The 20,053-nt window shown below is 38.3% G+C and overlaps 1 protein-coding gene across 1 annotated transcript in view; it reads left to right on the top strand.

Moving 5' to 3' along the window:
* Positions 1–502: 502 nt before the first annotated feature.
* TNN (tenascin N) overlaps positions 503–20,053 on the top strand; it is a 42,333-nt gene continuing 22,782 nt past the window's right edge. The window contains exons 1-7 of the mRNA XM_087930478.1: positions 503–908; positions 2,147–2,518; positions 3,702–3,965; positions 6,384–6,566; positions 8,802–8,891; positions 14,713–14,976; positions 16,102–16,365. Coding sequence (XP_087786604.1) covers positions 503–908; positions 2,147–2,518; positions 3,702–3,965; positions 6,384–6,566; positions 8,802–8,891; positions 14,713–14,976; positions 16,102–16,365 — 1,843 coding nt within the window. The remainder of the gene's footprint in view (positions 909–2,146; positions 2,519–3,701; positions 3,966–6,383; positions 6,567–8,801; positions 8,892–14,712; positions 14,977–16,101; positions 16,366–20,053) is intronic.

Here is a 20,053-nt window from a genome sequence, read left to right as displayed (position 1 = left end):
TTTGCTCAGAGGGGTTTTAATTAGTTTAGGAACCTTCTGGTGATTTATGTGTCACTTTTCATACTTTTGGCAAACAGAAAAACTTGAACTTTGAGCCAAACTATCATTCAAGCTCAGTGGCACATACATGATTTAAATGCTCCCTTGAAAGCATTAAAAAATACTTCGTCCCATACCTACTTCCTACACATAGTAATCTATTTTTCCAAACAATGGAGAAGCATACATTACATGGTGTAAAGGAATGGGTATGTATTTATGCATGAATTTATTATGCAAGAAGCAAAGGGTTGCCAAAGTGCATTCTGAAGAGATAACCAATGCCCAGTGAATCTCTTCTATGTCTAGATCAGCTCTTGATTAATTTCCCAGTTAAGATTGCCAGGAATATTTTTCTTGCACTCTTTATAATATCTAGAAAATAGCTTTTATATTGTTTATCTCATCTTTCCTTCTTGTTTCCCCAGTTGAGCCTTTTTATTCTTGTATTTACAGAAACACAATGGCCATGTGGATTATTTTCCTGGGAATTCTGATGCACTGCTCCTTCCTGGAGGTCCTAACACAACTGCCTGCTCAGCCCAAAAACTGCTCTGAGCAAAGCCAGAAGATCAGTTTTAGTCACTCGTACAAGATTAATGTACCCGAGTCCTTTCAGTTCAATGTGGAACCAGACCCGGGGCCTCTCCAAGACAACAATCACATGTTCTTCACTAATGGCAAAGCAGAGGAGGGCGAGGAGCAAAACATTATATTTAGGCATAACATTCGTCTGCAAACTCCTAAAAGAGACTGTGAAGTCCTTGAACAAGTTAAAGCTTTGCTGGAAAGACTGGAAAATGTAGAACTAGAAGTGGCACATCTGAAAGGGATTTGTAACCCTCAAAAGTGTTGTGGAAGAGGGCAAGGTGAGGAAGCTAGTTTTTGTAGCCTGCTCACTGTATATTGTGCCCTATCATGTGCCTGAGACTTGTCTTATATCACCCACCAAACACTCGCTTGCTTGTCATTCATAGATGGGGACCCAGATTTAGCTGGACTATTGAAGTTTGTTATGATATGTAGAGAATAACCCTTGAGTAACAAGGATACGCACATGGAAACCTTTATGAGAGTAGTTATGAATAATTATTCAGTTACACACAGATACACTGAATTGAGTTAAAGTTTACTTTAAGAAATAAACTGTCCAGTAAACAGTCCAGGTCATATACATTTTACAGTCCAAAGAATATCCAATTACAAAGTCTTCTTACTGGTTGCCTTTTTCATTTCTAGTAAACAAAAATATTTATTTATTTCTTTATTTGATTTGTCAATCGCTTACAAGATAATAGGTATAAGTACATACATAGTTATGAATACATGAAATGGGTACATATAAGAAAAATAAAAGAAACAATAGGACAGGGGCGGTAGGCACGTTGGTGCGCTTATGCATGTCCCCTACAGACCTCTTAGGAAAGGGGTGAGGTCAATAGTAGACAGTCTAAGGGTAAAGTTTTGAGGGTTTGGGGAAGAAACCACAGAGTCAGGTTGAGTATTCCAGACATTGACCACTCTTGCTGAAATATCAAATATCAAATATGAATATCAAATATATATCAAATCAAAGTATAAGCACAGCATAAACCTTAGATAGCAACAGAATGTCAGAGAGATAGAATGTCAGAGATACAGCATATCAGAGAGAACAAGCCATGATCTCTAGCTCCCTCTCATGGCAATCTGCAATACAATCAACCAATCAGAACGCAGTACAAATCAATACAATGATTTTGTCTTAAAGCTACAAAACATACATTGTTGGTTTATGCAGTATATTGCCAACCCAACTAATTGATGGACAGATTCCTAACAAAGTTCTCTAAACAGTTTCATGGGATTTACTTATGCAGATTTACCCTGTATCCAATAAAAATTCAGTCATTATTATCATCCTTAAAAGCAAAGCAGCAATATTGCAGATGTTGGCTTAAGGGTACAAAGATGGCATTTAGCTCAAGATGCTTTTTGCTTAAAATTGAAGCTCGTGCATGTAAGCAAGGTGTCAGTATTCTTCTTCTCAAGGGAGTTGAGATCTTGGCACCCATGTGTCTTTGTCTTCCATTTTTTTCTCCTATGTTCTGGACCTCTTGCTGAACAGGGGTGTCATCCTGCAGCGGCCATGGCACTTTCATCCAAGAGATCTGCAGCTGCATCTGCGAGGAAGGCTGGGAAGGGCAGGACTGTTCCCAACCCACGTGCCCAGGAAATTGCAGTGATAATGGGCGCTGCATTGATGGCCGGTGTGTTTGCAATGCCCGTTATGCTGGTGACGACTGCAGTCACCTCCTGTGTCCTGAGAACTGTAGTGGAAACGGGGTCTGTGTCCATGGGGTATGCCAGTGTTATCGGGAGTTCACTGGAGATGACTGCAGTGAGAAGAGGTGCCCTAATGATTGCAGTGGCAATGGATACTGTGACAGTGGCGAGTGCTACTGCAAGGATGGTTTCACAGGACTAGATTGCTCTAAAGGTAAGAGCATTTTCCTGACTGTCCCCGCACAATGTTGATGGACCTCCAAATGAAAATTTCATTGAACGGCCACTCTTTCATTGCTTTTTTAACACACTCTGTCTGGAACAGGAGGGGGGGGGGGAGAGAATCACATTTAAACCACATCTTCCTCCTTTTCATTGCTTGTGTGAAATGCTCTTGGCTGAACACCCAGAAGTTCAATTAAGCCTATTAAGAGATCTCCCTTGCTGCTTGTCTTTCTGGGCTTATTGGGGGCTCTTCGAGGCCCGCAGTGTCTTAGCTAGGGGGTCTCCTCTGTGAGCCCCCAGCAGCCCACCCCTGGTGCTATAACTGGAAAGGCCCATTGTGTATACTGTTGAAATTTGTTTTCAGGGGACCTGAAGCAACTCTTATATATTGAACAGAATATTTATTATTGCTGCTATTATTTACTAGGGCTATAATCTGCCAGAAAGTACTCTCCAATTTCTGTTGCACTGAATTGGGAGCTCTGCTTAATTTGCCATAGGATTTTTGAATACAAATTGCCATACATTATTCCTCATTTCAAGGAGTACAGCCGAGTACTTCAAGAGTGCCAGTTTCTCTTCCAGTGAGGGTGATACATTTCTAATCGACTTACTTTTTAAAATGTTATAATGATAAATGAAGTAACATAATAGACTCTTATACTGCATATCAATATTTACTGAACAGTCAAGGATTTTAACTGCCATTCTGATGAAAGTGTGTTTGTTGCCTTTACTCTGATAGTCACAGAAAGACAAAATGCAAAAGAGAAACAGTTCTTATATTCTTAAAGAAAGATAACAGAAATCTACAATATTTCTTCCTCCCCCCCTCCCCCCCCCAATTACTGTATGTTACCTCTGGGCTCCTTGCATTTGATCAAACTTAAGTTAATGCAACCTAAAATGGGTAGATTTTATTAGGTGCCAGATCTGCACTTCATCATCTGATGAAGGAATTGTCTGAAGGAATTGGACACTTTGCTGCTTAATGCATGAAAAACAATGTTAGCAAATATTTATTGCCAACACTTGTGCCACTAATTATAAAAAATTGAGATGCTGTGGCCTATATATTGCTAAGCAAATTATACAGACAAAATGAAACATGATCTGCCTCGCTTGACTCACAGGCTGCATTACTTTAAAATCTTCCCATTATTTCCCAATAGTGCTTGCCCCATGGAATATCCATCTCCTTAAAACCACCGAAAATTCCCTAACCATTGGCTGGGATAAGATAACAGAAGTGGACTACTACCTCATCAGCTACTTTCCTGTGGGGAAAGAGGCCTTGACGAAACAAATAAAGGTGCCCAAAGATCAGACAAATTATGAGATTCGGGGTCTAATTCCTGGCACAGAATATGTAATCACACTTCGCAATGTAAAGAAGGGAGTCTTCAGTGAGCCAGAACTCCTGCAAGGTAGCACAGGTAGGTCACTGCCATTCTCTTTCCGTTCTCTTTGAACCTGCAGGGTCTTCACATCAACAGAAGACTTTGAAAAACTAATAATGCAAACATTGTTTCTTAAGGAAATGGTACCCTTGTATGAATTATGGATGTTTGAATGAACAAAGGTCTGAATGGTAGCTATTTCTAATATTTTGCCCAACTTGGATTCTAGTGTTCTACAAAAAAAAGGAAAGTAGCTGTAACTCTCTTTGCAATATTTTTATCTGCTTATTTAATTTATCTTCTTCATTTGTTTCTTTCCTTGGTTACCTCCGTAGCCAAAGTGAGGCCAGAGGATACAGCCCCTCGGACTGGAGTCACATTTCATCCCACTATGATTTTCTCTCCTTTTTTTCAGAGGTGGGGGAGGGGAATCATGTGTACATCTATGCCATGTCAGGGACAGTTTCCCTCTGAAAAATAACTGTTTGAAGACAAGAATTAACTCTAATTGAATACTGTAGCAGATGGTGCTTATATTCTGTCTGAATCCAGTTCCCTCAAGATTTCTCCAGAATTTTCATGATCACAGCCACAGCCAAGAATTACACGAGGAGTAAATATCTATGGCCTAAATTAGTTTTCCAATGTCCCTTCTCCTATCTTGGGGTTTAGGCAAAAACTCATGAAGATCCTTCCATCCAGTAACATTTGGACAAAGTCCCCAATGATGATCATGGATTGTTTTGATACCTGTTGTATGTATGGAAGCATATTTTTTGGGATGGGGGAATGAATCTCAGGAAAAAGGAGGGATGAAACTTCCACTGCCCAAAACTCATGTTTTCAGTCAAATCAGTATTTTAAAAAGTGAATTTGTCATGTACTGTATGCAGGCTTTTTTACTGTCTCATAAAATATAATCCCACTGGGTACTTTTGAGGAACAAAGGAACAATTCTCACTCCAGGATCCTCAAAGAAACACCCCCTTGCGCTGCAAATAGGCATTGAAATAATTAATATTGTTTATGAATACTGATTTATTAAACCATTAATATTAGTGAATACTGTACTATTTTAAAACCTACTTGTCATAGTGAAGAGTTGGGGTAATATGCGCAGTATGTCCATTTGTGTGAATGTAATGTGTCTTCATGGTTCTGAACAAGGTTTGGGGAAACTGTATGCTCACAGTGAAGCAGTTCTGTCCACTTTACCTATAGATTAAAGGTGTGTCTGAAAGGGAAGATGGTTAAAAAAAATCAAGATGGTGTCCATGTCCACATCATCATAGCCCCACCCCTTTCCTCCAATCATAATATGCAAATGTGATTAATGAATATTAATCCTAATCAGTTCAATAGGATGTATTCAGTGAGATGTATTTGCATACATAAAATAAGATATTGATACAGCTTCAGGCTTGACATCCCCTCCTGTTCATGCATGAAAGACTATCTTTGATGGTAGGTAGGCTTTGCTAAATTTACAGAATAATAGAATTGGAAGGGACCTTGGAGGTCTTCCAGTCTAACTATTTGCCACTAGTTGGTTGTATCCCTCTGACTTAAGCCAGGGGCAATTGAGTGAGGAGCAATGGACATCAAAAGGGGTCAAGGCTTTGATCACGTAATTGTGGTCACCATCCTGATTCCCTTCCGTTACGTATGCCTCTAAGAATTAAATATTAAAATTTCCAATATTATGGGTAAGAGGCATAATATAATCCAATCATTTAATTGCTGTTATTGATACCAAATTTACTTTTAGGATAACTATCATATTGCACCATATTTTTAAAAAAACTTATATAAATGTGTATTTTTAATTTATACTGTATTACTGCCTTTTGTTTCTATATTTTATTTTAAGCTCTGGCCTGTAATACAGCATTTTTTTGGTCTGTCTATAAACTGATGCTACCTTAAGATGGTATTTGGTCCTCAATTACCTATAATGTTGTGATCTTCCTAAGAAGGAGGACTAACTCAAATGCTGACGTGACGCTAATTTATCCTAAAATAAGTTTATCCTAAAACTGCATTTGTTTCTTTTATACTGAAGAAAGATTTATTTGTACAATAGTATCAATTTCTTAAAGGATCCAAGTGGGAAAATGGAAATAAACATAATTATATTTATAGAGATATATTCAGAGAGTAAGCTTGTTTTTTTGGAAAAGTGTGCTTTGGTTGTTAGAGCAATGCAAAGTGCTTATGGACTTTTAGAAAATGACTGGCATTCAGGTCCCATCCCAATAGCAGAAGCTGTAGGTTAATACCAAAATTTATTTTGTATTAGTTGTTGGCTAATACACGAGATTTTGGGAAATCTGCACCCCTCTGTTTAGCATAGCTATAATTTTCTATATTAAAAATGTCCTTATAATCAACACTCTGCACAGAAAGGTTTGGTTGTTGTAGTCTTGGAGTCCTCTTTGTCAATGTTCATTTTAGCCGTTTCTGCCATTGGGCTTATCTGGGTGACGGAGGAGACTGAGAACTCATTGGAAGTGGAATGGGAAAATCCGGCAGCAGAAGTGGATTACTACAAACTGAGGTTCAGTTCTTTGTCTGGAGAGGAGAAGGAAGTAGTGGTTCCCAAAAGTAATGATGTGAAGAGCAGACACCTCATCACAGGTAAGTAATTAATGGGTGCTTATCCAGAATAAGGGCAATTAATCTGTTCATTTAGTACCAAAACTTTGGCTGAGCAATTGCAGGAATGAAAAGTTTCTGTTTGCAGAGTTAGGGTTCTCACCTATTTATATTTTACTTTCTTGTTATGTGCTTTCCATTTCTGGGATAGAGGTCAACTTCTTTGGAAAAGAAACCTCAATCAAGGGCTTTAGACCAGTGTTTCTCCACCTTGGCAACTTTAAGATGGTTGGCTGGTGAATACTAGGAGCTGAAGTCTACACATGGTAGGGAGGCAGGTGGACCCTAAAAGATGTGCTCCAAGTTTGCCTACTCCTGTATTAGAAGCTTTCAATGTTTTATATAGCTCAGAACACAGAACATAGATGAATGCTGCAGCAGACAACCAGAAGCCCTGACACATAATTGGCTTCCAAAGAAGCAGCTTCTAAATGCTTATAGACTCAAAGTCTCTGTTTCCTCCTTCCTGTCCAATTTGAAAATGTTATTTTCTCTTTTACTTTCTTTTCGAACCAAAGGATAACTGCAGAATTTCTTCCCTAATGATTGCTAATGCATTTTAAAAACATAAGATGACTATGAAAACTATAACTATTGGGTTTGCACCCTATTACTGTTAGTACTCCCTTTGGTGGGGTTTTTTTTTTTTTTTGCTACAGATGTTCTATTTCTATTTGTAGGTATTTGTGTTTTATTATCTTCTCTATTCCTTCTCTTTTATTCTGCTGTCTCCAGGTACCGCCCTGTCCACTAACTAGACATTTTTGTTTTTCTTATTAACAATTGTTAAGTTTGGCAAGTTATGTGTCTGTTTGAATTCTAAAGTCCCAGCAGAGCACTTTAGCTTCTTCATTTTCTATCATTTTCTCTTTTTCATGGTCCCACCAGTTCTTGCTTGCAAGTATTTCTTGCAAATTCTCCAATGCACCATTGTTGTAGTCAGACTGTGCTATTTTCTTTCAGCAGCTACTTTCAATGATGCACTATTTCTTCAACTTCTTTGCAGAGGCAGCATTTCTATCCTTTGTTGACTTCTCAATTCTGGCTTTGTATGCATTTGTTCTTAAGGCTTGGTCTTGTCCAGCCACAATTAGTCTCCCTGTCTCTTTCTTCAACTTTTCTGCCCTTAGCTATTGCCAGGTCTTGTTGCTAACTGCTTTGCCTGCTATTTTTTTTAATGTACTGGCCATGTACTGTTTTGTCTTCTGATTCTCCTTTTCTGCTTTTCATTGGTCTTTCTTGCAGGACTTTTGGTCTCTCCAGTGTTGTTGTTGTTGTGTTAATATTATTATTATTATGACATTATTGTTGGACTTAGTTGACTTATTATTGCAAAAGGTGCAGGATAAAATGGGGAGAAAGAGTCATTTTGGTCTTTGTTACTAAAAGCACAACTCTCCCTATTCCTGATCTCTTTGCCCAAGCTGTTTTTGAACATAGGTTTAATACTATTTCTGTGTAGCACTAAACTTATCTCCAGATGAAATTTATCAGCTGAAATTTAGGCTACCCCTCAACAACATTTCAATTAAACTACTGGACTAATCAATTGTCAAAAGGTGCTTCTCCAGATGCAACTTATGATTAGAGGGTGACCAATGGATTTTTTTTTTTTTTGCTAGCTGGTAATGTCTGGTTGAAGGGAGAAAAGAGAACCCACAATTTTCTGTCCTTCATATGTCTTCAGATGCCTTTTATGACCTGCTTCAAAGGAAGCTGAATCTGAGAAAATACTGCAGCCTTTCAGTGCTTTCTTAGACTGCAAATAGTCTTAGACAATTTAAAATTCACTAGAATGGAAACAGAAATAGTTGTGATATTACTACAATAAAGGTCTGCCTTGTGCATCTATAAAGTGGGTTATGCAACAAGACCCATAATGAAAACTACAGATTGCAGCCATAAGACTTAATAAAACATTTTTTTTCATATGATCTGAAACAAATCATTAAAGCTTTACATCAACAGCTTCCTTGAGCTCAGAAACAATTGAAAAGTGATGTAATAGTTTCAAGTGCAAAGTGAAATTTTATTCTTCCTCAAATATGATGTCAGAGTATTACTCTGGACATATTATTGAAGAACAGTAAAAATGTATTTTAAAACTTGTTAGTTTTAAATCTTGAAAGTGTTAAATCTTGAAAGAAAAGGAAAGAAAAGCACAATTATGTCTCAGACCATTTTATCATTTCCCTCCTCTGTTTCTTCTTTCCATAGGCTTGAAGCCAGGAACCAAATATAAGATCACTGTCACATCTGTGAGGAATGAGGCTGAAGGGAAGCCATCTTCTGTACATGGTTGGACAGGTATAAACAGAAAGCTTTGTCTGTAGCTTAATGACATCCTTACACAATATCACAGCAAGACCACTATTGGTCTTCACAGCTGTTGCAGCAATCGGCCATACAGCTGGATCAACTTGAGACTGCCAAACCTTCTTTCCAAACTGAAAACTATTGTCCAGGAAGAAACAATAGGTCAGGATTCTGGCAGTTACTCCAATTAAATCATGAGCCTTGAGCCACACTCCCAAAACTAAAGAGGATTTATAGTTGACACAATAAGCATGCCAGGAAGGAAGAGGATTATCCCAGTTAACTCTGGTCCCAACCTCTGTGAGTTATTTGGTTGGTCTGCAGAGTCTTGACATGTATGGAACATGTCTTCAAATGTATGGAACATGTCAAGACTCTGCAGACCAATGTGTTGTCTGAGTGCCAAACTGTGCTGTATGCTCAAAACTGTGCTGTCTGTTCAAAATTAATCTCAATATGTAAAGGTTGGGTGTATGGCTCCCCCATATGTTGAATCCAGAGAGATTTTAGCCACTTGAATAGAACCTATATAAATGTTTCTAATTTTCCAGATTCCAAAATTTTCAGATAGTAAGGGCTTTGGGGTAATATCATTTGAGATTAGAGTGAAACTATGATCAGAAAGGTCTTTGCACAGATTCATCTTATGGTGCCCTTTCCTCAACTGTGTAGCCTTTACATGGTCATTCATGACCCAGTCACTTCATAACTGGACTATTGTAAGCTTTCTGACAATCTGCCCCTTAATTTCTGTTACAAATATTAGGGACAAACTTCCCCATTCAAAGTTCATTGGCCCTGAATTCTATATTGACATTTTCTCACAGAAAGCCAATACCAAAGTCCATTGTAGGGTTATATTCAGTGCAGGCTCTATGCTGATGATTAAAATCAATTCATGGAGAGGAAAATGTATCTGTGTTAGCAGGTCGAACTCCCTATTGCTGTGTCTTCAGTTACTAGTCTGAAAACTTGGGAGTGGGGTTGTCATGAATACCACCCTTTTGGCCTTCCAGCTTTTGGAAACCATTTAAAAATGTATCAGAGATTAAGACTGCTTTGACTATTTCAGATTAAAACATCAGGATGTTATGCACTCAGTGATGTTTATACATTTGTAACTTTTGGTTGGTTCATGTTTTGCTTCTGTGTGGGATGGCTACCACCAAGCTCCTGGCTTTGTAGTAAAGAAGACCACAAGTTTGGCTTCAGAATCGCCCAAGAATGAATCGCATAGCATAACATCAACCAGAGGGCAGACTGCTGGAGTTGCAGGTTTTGGCAAGGCAGTCTTGCTTCTAATTGTATAACCCTCAAAAATAACAGTATTGGTGTAAATGAAGCTTTGCTAGTTATTGTTGGTTGATACATTGAAAATGGCTTGATCACAAAATGTCCCTTTGACTGGAGATTTGAATTTGGCAGAAGTCTTATTAGAAGATGTGCTTCTAAGAACATGCAGAATGCTAAAAGGTTCTCAAATAATTAAGTAGCATCAGGTCCCAATCAGAAAAGGTTCATGGTATTGTCTTGATTGCAGATTAAGCTTTACCTACGGTAGCTATCACTAGATAAATGTATTAAGAATTACATAAGACTGAAAAGCCTTACTTTTTTCTAAGCAACATCTTAAAGGTCATGTGGTATATAGGCCAGGGAGTGTGAAGGCTCAGCAGTTAAAGACACTGAGCTTCTCAGTTGGCAGCCAGGTTCAAGAACTGAATGCTGTGTGATGGGGTGAGCTCTCATTATTTTCCCCAGCTCTTGCCCACTTAACAGTTTGAAAGCATGCAACTGTAAATACACAAATAGTTACCACTTCAGTGGAAAGGTAACAACGTTCTGTGCATTTTTGTATTATATAGTCATGCTGGCTACATGACCATGGAAGTATTTTCAGACAACACTGTCTCTCTAAGAAATAGAGATGAGCACTGTCCCCTAGAATTGGACATGACTGGAGATGGGAAACCTTAACCTTTACCTATACCAATATCAACAAGAGAGAGGAGGTTGCCTTTGTTTGTTAGCATAGAATTTCATTTAACTCACCATTGGCCAAGTAAGAAGGAGGCACAGGGACTAACTTCTGCCATTTGCCTCAGTGATCAGAATGCTTTTTGGAGGAAGGCGATGATGCGGTCTTCAATACATTTAAAGAAACAGTTATGCTTCCAATGGGATGTTTTCATATGCAAAGTTTTTCTTAAGGTATTTGCAACTATGTAAGGACCAGGAAGGAGTTCTCTAAAACCAGACTGTTAGGGATACACCCTAGCAGAATCTGCACGGCAGTCAGGCAGGCAGGCAAAATATGTGAGATAAACGTTTTTGTAGCTTACACTCAGTAAAACAGATACACCGTGCTAGTTAAATAATTTATTCCAGTAAGAGTTATAGCATAGTCAAACAGTCCATATATCATTCACTAATTCAGTCCATCCAGGGATTATTCAGATGCAAATTCCAGTGTCGAAAAAGAGAGGTCAGTAAACTTACAAATATCAGTCCAGTAATATATCTCCTTGCAGTAGAGATATGAAGAAGTCACACCTCCTTTCTTCCTTCAGCAACAGCAACTCAGCTGTAGGGAAACATGCAGTTAACAAACCATCAATTCATCAAACCAGTCAATCGTCAGGAATCGTCAGCAAATGAGCAGGTTCTCTTGCTCCCTCTTATGGTGGTTTAACACCGCACCCAAAATTACATGCTTTGCGGTTTAAAGTGACACACACTTAAACTTACTATCATAGTTTATATATATTATTTTACCCAAACTACGTTAGGTAACCTATGTTATTCCTAACACAGACCTTTGTTTACAAGAAATAGGTTCTCTCACAACACACTCCTGCAAACCAGCAAGGTAATCTGAAAAGCATCACATACATATAGCAGCATCACTATATGAAAAAGAGATTATTGGAATCATTGCACCACAGCTTCAAGATGATAAGCTCTGTAATGATTTGTCAGCCATTATCTTGAAAGCTGGGCCTTATATGTGTTAGAGGAGAGTTGGAAGATAAAGGCGTGTCCTGAACTTTTGTTCTCTGCCACAATTCTCCGCTCAGTATCTAGTTTCTCCACAAGTAGTTATGTTTCTGGACTGCCTTTTATATGGGACATTAGCAACTCCTGTCTATTTCTGTTACCAACTTCACTCCAGGATTTGAACAAGTAGGAGAGAGGAGAGCAAAGGTAGATACAATAGTCTTCCTGATCTTCACTGCAGTGTGCCAAAAATAATGAGGGATGTCAAACTGAGCTTTTGCTGCTCATTTGTTACTTCCTCTATATTTGCTAGTTTTAATTACTCTTCCAAAGCAGCTCATTTGAAGATAAAATCCTAAAGTCCATCATTGTTATCAGAGTGCTCAGACTGACATCCTTTATCTGCTGGTTGATGATTTGCTGAAGGAGTGGAGGTGGCAACAAAGCCAGAGGTCAGAGGAAAAAGCCAATCACCTTGCCTTTATTATGACACCCTCACAAATTAGGATAATACTATTTGACAGGGATTCAGTAAAGACATGATAGATGCCAGTGGTGGGATTCAATTTTTTTTACTACCAGTTCTTGGTGAGTGTGGCAGGGGAAGGTTACTGCAAAATCCCCATTCCCTCCCCACCCCACTAACCTCCTTTCCAGCTTCGTTCTCCTGTGCAGGGCAACCAAAGGAGACCCAGCCAATCAGCTGGGACTCAGGAGGCAGAGAATAGATGGGGGTGGGGACAGTCAGAGGTGGCATTTGCTGGTTCTCCAAACTACTCAAAATTTCCGCTACCGGTTCTCCAGAACTGGTCAGAACCTGCTGAATACCACCTCTGATAGACTCATGGTAGGGATTGGCAAATTTTATGCTGGTATTGCTTTCTACCAACACACAGAGGTATATAAAGCTAACAACATGGTGGGAAAGATCTCTAGTTGCCCAAGTATGGTTTTACATACGAGACAGGAAAATATGATCCAACTCCTGAGGAGCAAGGGCTCAGCACAGGCTCTGATCATGGAATTGGCCCTTTACAAGACCAATTTACAGGCCAGTTCTGTGGAAAGACCACACAGACAAAACCTCTGCCAATGGTTAGGTCATTTGAATGTTACTCTACCCGCACAAAAGAGTTGCTCTCAGAAAAGCAGACTCTACATTAACTTGTCTAAAATGACCCCAAATTATACAGAAATCTGAGTAATTATTTATAATTTGAGGGAACTCATGAAACTAGATGCTGGTGATGGTAAACCACATTGATGGTCCCAAGGGAAAGAGGCAGAATACTTGTTCACATTCAGCTAGAATTTCTTCTCTTCCCTCCTTCAATTATTTACAGGTAAGAGCAGTTTGGAATAAACACAGCAGCTACACTCTTGTTCTTGTAAATTGCAGAAGGAATGACCTTGAGGAACATGAAGAAAAGCTGCTACAAAGCCAATGGTTACATACTCTGTGTCTAGGGAAGAAATGTGACATGAAAAAATGTCTCAGACAAATGTTTTCCTAGTTCTTGCCAAGTTGTAGAGAGGGCGGGATAGCACATTCAGATATGCAAAATTCTGTTACTATATCTTTATAGTAACAGTGATATTAGCCTACATGACTTTGGTTTCCTAGTCTGGATTACCTTGAAGTGCTTACAGTTCTTACGCTGCCCATAGACACTAAACTCTACCACATTGCAGCCCATTTGATTTAAGAAGTTTACCAAAGGTGCTATCAAGTAAATGCATATTTCTTCCATGCTGACCTAAGCAACAAGGCTTTTTAAAGAGAGCACTTCTAGTTTTGTGGAGTTTGTCAATCCTTTGGAAGAACTGAGGTTATCAACGGTACAGCTGACAAGAAAACAGTTTTTATGAAGAAAAGAATGCACCATAGGAGGAAGGGGGTGTTTGAGCAAATATGCCAGAAACAAATATGATTGAAATATGGGGAATACAAAACAATGATTCTTTGAGGATTCCCAGGAATCAGACTAGCTTGAGGTTTTAAATGTGCCAGAGCTGTCTTGCTGTAGCAAGATGTCTAGCTGAAGACCTTGAATATAGTCCCCTGTGTAATAACATCTATTTTTAAGCAAGTGAACTCATGAAGGAGCAACTTGAATGCTAGAAATGGGAGGAGGAGTTTTGCTAGAATTCAGATTAAGAATGGGTTGTCTGATATGTGGAATCATGGCCATAAATGGTGTATATATTTGAAAGAGCAAGCAGAGAAAACTACATCTCAGTTCCAGAAGTATGACTACCACCCCACTACTCCCAGGGAAAAATCTGAGCTTCAGGCAAAGATTCTTTGCTGCTGCAAAAGAGGAAAAACAAGATATGAAACAATAAGGGATGACCTTGAGGCAGGGATGATTCTCAGTGAAAAGATCTGAGTGGGGGAAAGAGGTGTACACCACCACTACATGTCAGTCAGTGTACTTGAGAAGACAACACAGATTTTCTAAAACAAAACATGATGGATGCAACTCTGACTAGAGCTTGTGGACAGATATTGTAATTGGCATTTAAATCTGTATTAGATGAAGAAACCAGCAGATTACAAAAACAGGGGTGAATTCTGACTGCTCTTAAAAGAATAGATTGATCCACGTGAGTACCACCCATGGGAAGGTTTCTTTGTGCCAGCACAAAATCTTCTCAGTTTGGCTTATGCCCTTTGTAACTGGTAGGATGAAGGGGTGCCATGTGGATTGTATACCCCCAAGCACCAAAATGTTCTGAATTAGCCTTGAAAACGGTGGACAATGGTAAAACTTGTTGGAATCACTGTGTCTAATCATATCTAATTCCTTCCTAGATATTGATGGCCCAACACATTTAGTAACTGACAGAGTAACAGAAAACACAGCCACCATTTCTTGGAATGGAGCCCAGGCTCCCATTGATGGCTATGTAGTGAGTTACAACTTAGTGGGTGGTGATACCAGACAGATACCCATTGACAAGGACAAGAGAACCGCTACTCTTGTGGGCTTGAAGCCTGGCATGGAATACATTATCCACATCTGGGCTGTGAAGGGAGCTCAGCAGAGCAAAAGAGCAAGCACTGAAGCAGAAACAGGTATTTCATAGATATGAAGTTGTGAAATCTTCACGAGTTCCCATGTTTTAGTTCTACACAGTGCAGTTCTTTTTAACATGCCAAACTGTACAAATTATATGTGAAGGAGTATTAGAACTCTGGCAGCAGATGGAAGATTTACAGTCTGCTGAAGAAACCATGTATGTTCTTTTCCTTAGTTTTGTCAAAACAAATCATATTCAGTTTGTGAATGTAGAACCTGAACGATGTCAAGCAAGTACTGATTGTCAAATTCTGGACAGAATGAACTATAAAGAAACCAGATAAGCAAATAACAAATCTTTTAATAATATAGTAATTGGTTAAATATGGCAATCATACGTTGTTATATATCTGCATGTATGCATGTCTGTATATTATGTATGGGTAATCTACAGATTCATAGCATAACAGTGGTGAAAACTTAATTCAAGCCCTAAATTGGGACTAAGAATTATTAAACTGACATTTAAGAATTTGGGCATTGACAAGCAAGGAGGCTTTTTGTAAATTAGAGTGTTCAGGTCTGATAAATTCAATATATTTCCTGATATAGAAGAAGTTCTTAAGGTATCAATCCAAGGGCACTAATCCTTATTGGTACAATAATAGATTTCTTTTTCCACAAGCATTATTTCAATCTGCAAGTCCCAATATAGTATTGTATTTTGAATCTTTTTCCAATTGTTTTTCTTCAATCCTAGCACTGTGTGATTTAGCAACATCAATGAACCATACTTTCCTCTTTTCAGTAATTGTTATATCAGGCATGTTAAGGACAAGATGGCAGAATTATATGTATAATGCTTCTGATACTTCCTGTCTTTGTTGAAGCTGAATATGACGACAGTTCTGACAAAACTATTCAGAAACAATAAATAAACTATTTCTCCAGATTTTTGCTTCCTTTTTAGTAATCTATTAATTTAAATTGTCAGACACGAAGAAACAAGGATAGTGTATAATGCTGATATTTAGTTTTTAAAAGTTATGCTCAAGTTTACGCATGGCCATATGGTCTCTTCAGTAAAGATTGACGGATCATTTTAAGAAAATGATAAAAAAGAATATACAATCCAATGTTACTGAGGAAAAAAATGCAATAAATTGTACCTTGGTTCACAGAAATAGATGGCCCCACCAATTTGAAAACAGACCAAGTGACCGAGAACTCAGCCACTGTGTCTTGGAACAAGGCCTGGGCACCGGTGGAACAAAACATCCTCAGCTATACATCTGCTGATGGAGAAACCAGAGAGGTACCCATTGGGAAGGATAACATCAAGACTACCTTGACAAACCTGAAACCAGGCATGGAATATGTTCTCCACATATGGGCAGTGAAGGGAAGCCAGCAGAGCAAGAGGTCAAGCACAAAAACTATGACAGGTAACTTGAATAGAATGGTGGGAGTGGATTACTGCATTTCTTCACCTATAAAAATATTCTGCAGGGGATCTGAATAACAAGCTGAATGAAATGGTGTCCTTTGAATGTCTATGGAGATTCTTAGTCATCCAGGCAATGATTATCCCAAAGGTGCTTTTTTAAGAGGCAAGTGGATTCTTTCTGGATTTTCTTTGAAGATGTTTCACTTTTCTTTCTTTTTTTGTAACAAATTTTATTCAGTTTTTCACATTAAAAACAAAAATCTCTTTTTAGTGGACAACATATTTCCGGGTCATCAACTTTACATACAAATATGACAGCAATTATACATTGATATATACATATTTAATTCTATTATTACGTTTTCCATTCCAAATTTTCAGTAAGGAGAGAAACAAACACATTAATTCTAGCCTCTTTCATTACTCTCAATTGAAATATCTTTTTGTTTCATTTCCATTATTTCAAATATAATCCTTTAATATTTATTTTAAAAATAAAGATAAACAATATGTGTTTGCCTAATAATAATAATAATAGTTACCAATGTCTCTCCTTGCTTTTAATAGTCTATATTAACTTATTAATTTAGTTGGTTCTTTAGTCTGTCATATTCCCTTTCCATTACACATTCTTTTAATAAATTCTAGATTAATACAAATTTTAACACTAAAAAAAAATAAGTATAGGTTTCCCCCCTTTTACTGTTTTGAGTGTGACACCTCAATGATTAAAATATATCTTTATTTCCTCATCTTGATTCCCAATAAACCATTATTTTTAAGAAGTTACAATAATAATTGTAATAATTGTAATTGGATTCCACAGTATATTTTCCCGCTTGATTTTTAATAAGAGTTATCAGTATCTATACTACCCTATTTTCTAAATATTTTTAATTGCAGAAATATTCTTATTACCCCTTGTCACCCTGCAGAATCCCCTTTTCAATTCATCAACCATTATCTCTGAAAAACAATTTCTTTTCAACATTTTACTATTTCCGTATTTCTTTATTTCATGCACCTGTTTCTTACTGCTTCTCCTCTTCCTCTTTTCCCCATATCTTTTCTCATTCCAGTTTATATCCCTCGCTTTCTTAATATCTTCCTTTCCCCTTTTCTGCTGGGTCTTTCTGCCTTTCCTGACTTCACAGGTATTTCCCCTTTTGATTGCCTTCTTAAATTTCAACTTTTTAACCTTCCTTCTTTCCCCACTTCTTTGTAGTGTTCTTTGTGTTAATTGTCTACTTAAAATGTCTTCTCCTTGAATCAACTCCTCCTCCTCTGAAGCTCTTTCTTCTTGTTCTTCAATTGCCATTTCCATTTTTTCTAACACAGAGCAGATTTGCCTCTTTCCTGTAATAATTCTCTCATAATTTTAAGTTCCAGTTTCAATTCCCGAAGAGATATCATCATTACACACTCTTGTATTTTATGATCATTAAAGTCCACACACACACAAAAAAACACTTTTATTTTCCTTCTTTCTTCTTTCAATTTTCTAAAGTTCTTAATTATTCCAGCCGAGGGTCTATACCAAAAACATCAATCAATCCCACAGTCAGTCTTTCCTTGCTTTTTCCTTTATTCTGGTTCTGCTTTCATTTTCTAAGATTCTTACTTTGTTTCAACATTTCTTTAATGTTATATCCACACAAGTTCATTCAGAAACAGGATGCTTTCCCTTTTGTTTGAGCTCAAGTTTTTGTCATGGCACTCTCCATTATACAAAGTCTTCACCTTTCCCCCCTATTTTTTTATTTAGGGTTTTTTGAACCTCAATATTCCAGCACAGTCCAGTCTCCAATTTGTAAACTTTATTATTATTATTTTTTTGACAATCTTAAGTCCAGCTTTATTTTATGCCTGTTTATTCCCAAAATATTTTAGTCCAATTTAGTTAAATCTTTAGTTCCAGCTTCTTCCTTTCCCGGTTTGAAGCTCTGCTTAGCTGTTAAAAATATTTTCTTTTTTTCCCCCTGTCCCTTTGTAATTTCACCGCTCACTTTTCTTTTCTTAAAAATTCCATGTTACCTTAATCCCGGGGTACTTTTGTTTAGTTGTATAGCCCAGTTGTCCCCGTTCAGATGTTATCCACCTCTTTCTTCCCTCCTGCACAAATCTTAATCCAGCTGAGTCCTCCTCTTTGGGGTGGCCATTTTAAACCACCGCTTCAGTCGTCTTCGGGGTAAAAAAGACCAAGCCCAGGGGGGGAGATGCGGCTCCCCTCAACCTGGCTCGCGGCTTCCCTTACTCCACCACCCCTCCAAGGCAGCTTCAGCCCCTAATCGTAATAATCGGGACTCTCCAATGAAAGAGCACAGACCATAGTCGCAGAGAGTCGTGATCTATGGTCCGTCAGCGAGGAGGGTCCGCCTTCTTCCAAAGATGTTTCACTTTTCACCCAAGAAGTTTCTTCAGAGAGAAGTGAAATGTCTTCAAAGAAAAACCAGAAAGTCCACTTACCTCTTGAAAAAGCACCTTTGAAAATGACAGTGATGTAAATCATACTGATACCAGAGCTGATGAGTTCTATACTATTTTCCTTATGTATTCCAGTACAAATTGTGCTATATACTTTCCAGCTACAGTTGCATGAACAGAGCTGCTTTGGAAATGCTAGGGACAAACCTAGCATATATACGGAGTCCTGCAGCACCCTCTGTTGTATTCTATAAGTATTCCTTTCTCCCTGTTATTGGGATTAAATAGGGAGCGAAATCATAAATATCCAATTAGGTTCTGTTATCTTTGCTACATGTTCAAGAAAGGATAGGAGCGGAAATGTATTATTTGAAAGCTTGTAGACAATGGTAGTAGAATTGAAATAAAAGATTCCTTGGTAGATTTGTGTCATAGATCTCCAGCCTTTCAGCTTCACTATTTTGGGGCATTAGAAAGTTTCTTACAGAACTGTGCTCTTTTTCCTTTGATATATCATTGCCTCTTTTCCTTTATGTCCCTCCAAAGACATTTATTCAAGAGATCTTTGATTCAGCCCCTAATAGTGCAAACTTACTGTAAATTATATATCACTCTATTTCCTGAAGTTCTTAAATAACATACATAGAATTGAGGACTACAATATTTTACAGGGTGATAGAGCTGGTTGGTCATTCTTCAATATAAAAAGGGACATGCCAGTATACATAGAATATGTATCCTAATATGTACTCTAAACCAGGGGTGTCAAACTGGCAGCCCATTGGCCGGATTCATTATGTGCAGGTCAAACCCACCCCAGTTCCATGAATGGGGAAAACATGATGGCAATGTGACACAGCAAGTTTGACACCCATGCTCTAAACCAGTGGTCACCAACTAGTAGGCTGTGGCCCACTGGTGGGCCGTGAGAAATTTTTGGTGGGCCGCAGAGAAATCTCACCTCCAGAGCACCCCCAAAGCAATTAATCCAGCCTGCGCAGAAACACAAGGCTGCACCGCCCACATGGCCCACGGGAACCCTTCCCCACTCTCTCCTTACCCAGCAAACTTACCTGCTAAATTGCTATTTTTCCAACCGTCAGCTGTGGGATTTAGATTAGCTAGGAAGCAGGAAATAGTTGGATTTCTTGCTTTCTAACTAGTCTTTAGATCTTCGGCTCAGCACAGCCTAACCTCCCTTAGGACTGAAGGTTCTGTTATTCAGTGCAGACTGGCAAGCAAATTTTATGTGACAGACTGAG

The sequence above is a fragment of the Pseudonaja textilis genome, chromosome 3, assembly GCF_049901715.1.
Source record: "Pseudonaja textilis isolate UNSWEBS1 chromosome 3, rPseTex1.2, whole genome shotgun sequence".
Taxonomy (NCBI): Eukaryota; Metazoa; Chordata; class Lepidosauria; order Squamata; family Elapidae; genus Pseudonaja; species Pseudonaja textilis.
The sequence above is the reverse complement of the archived record's forward strand: the minus strand, read 5'-3'. Positions and strand labels throughout refer to the sequence as shown.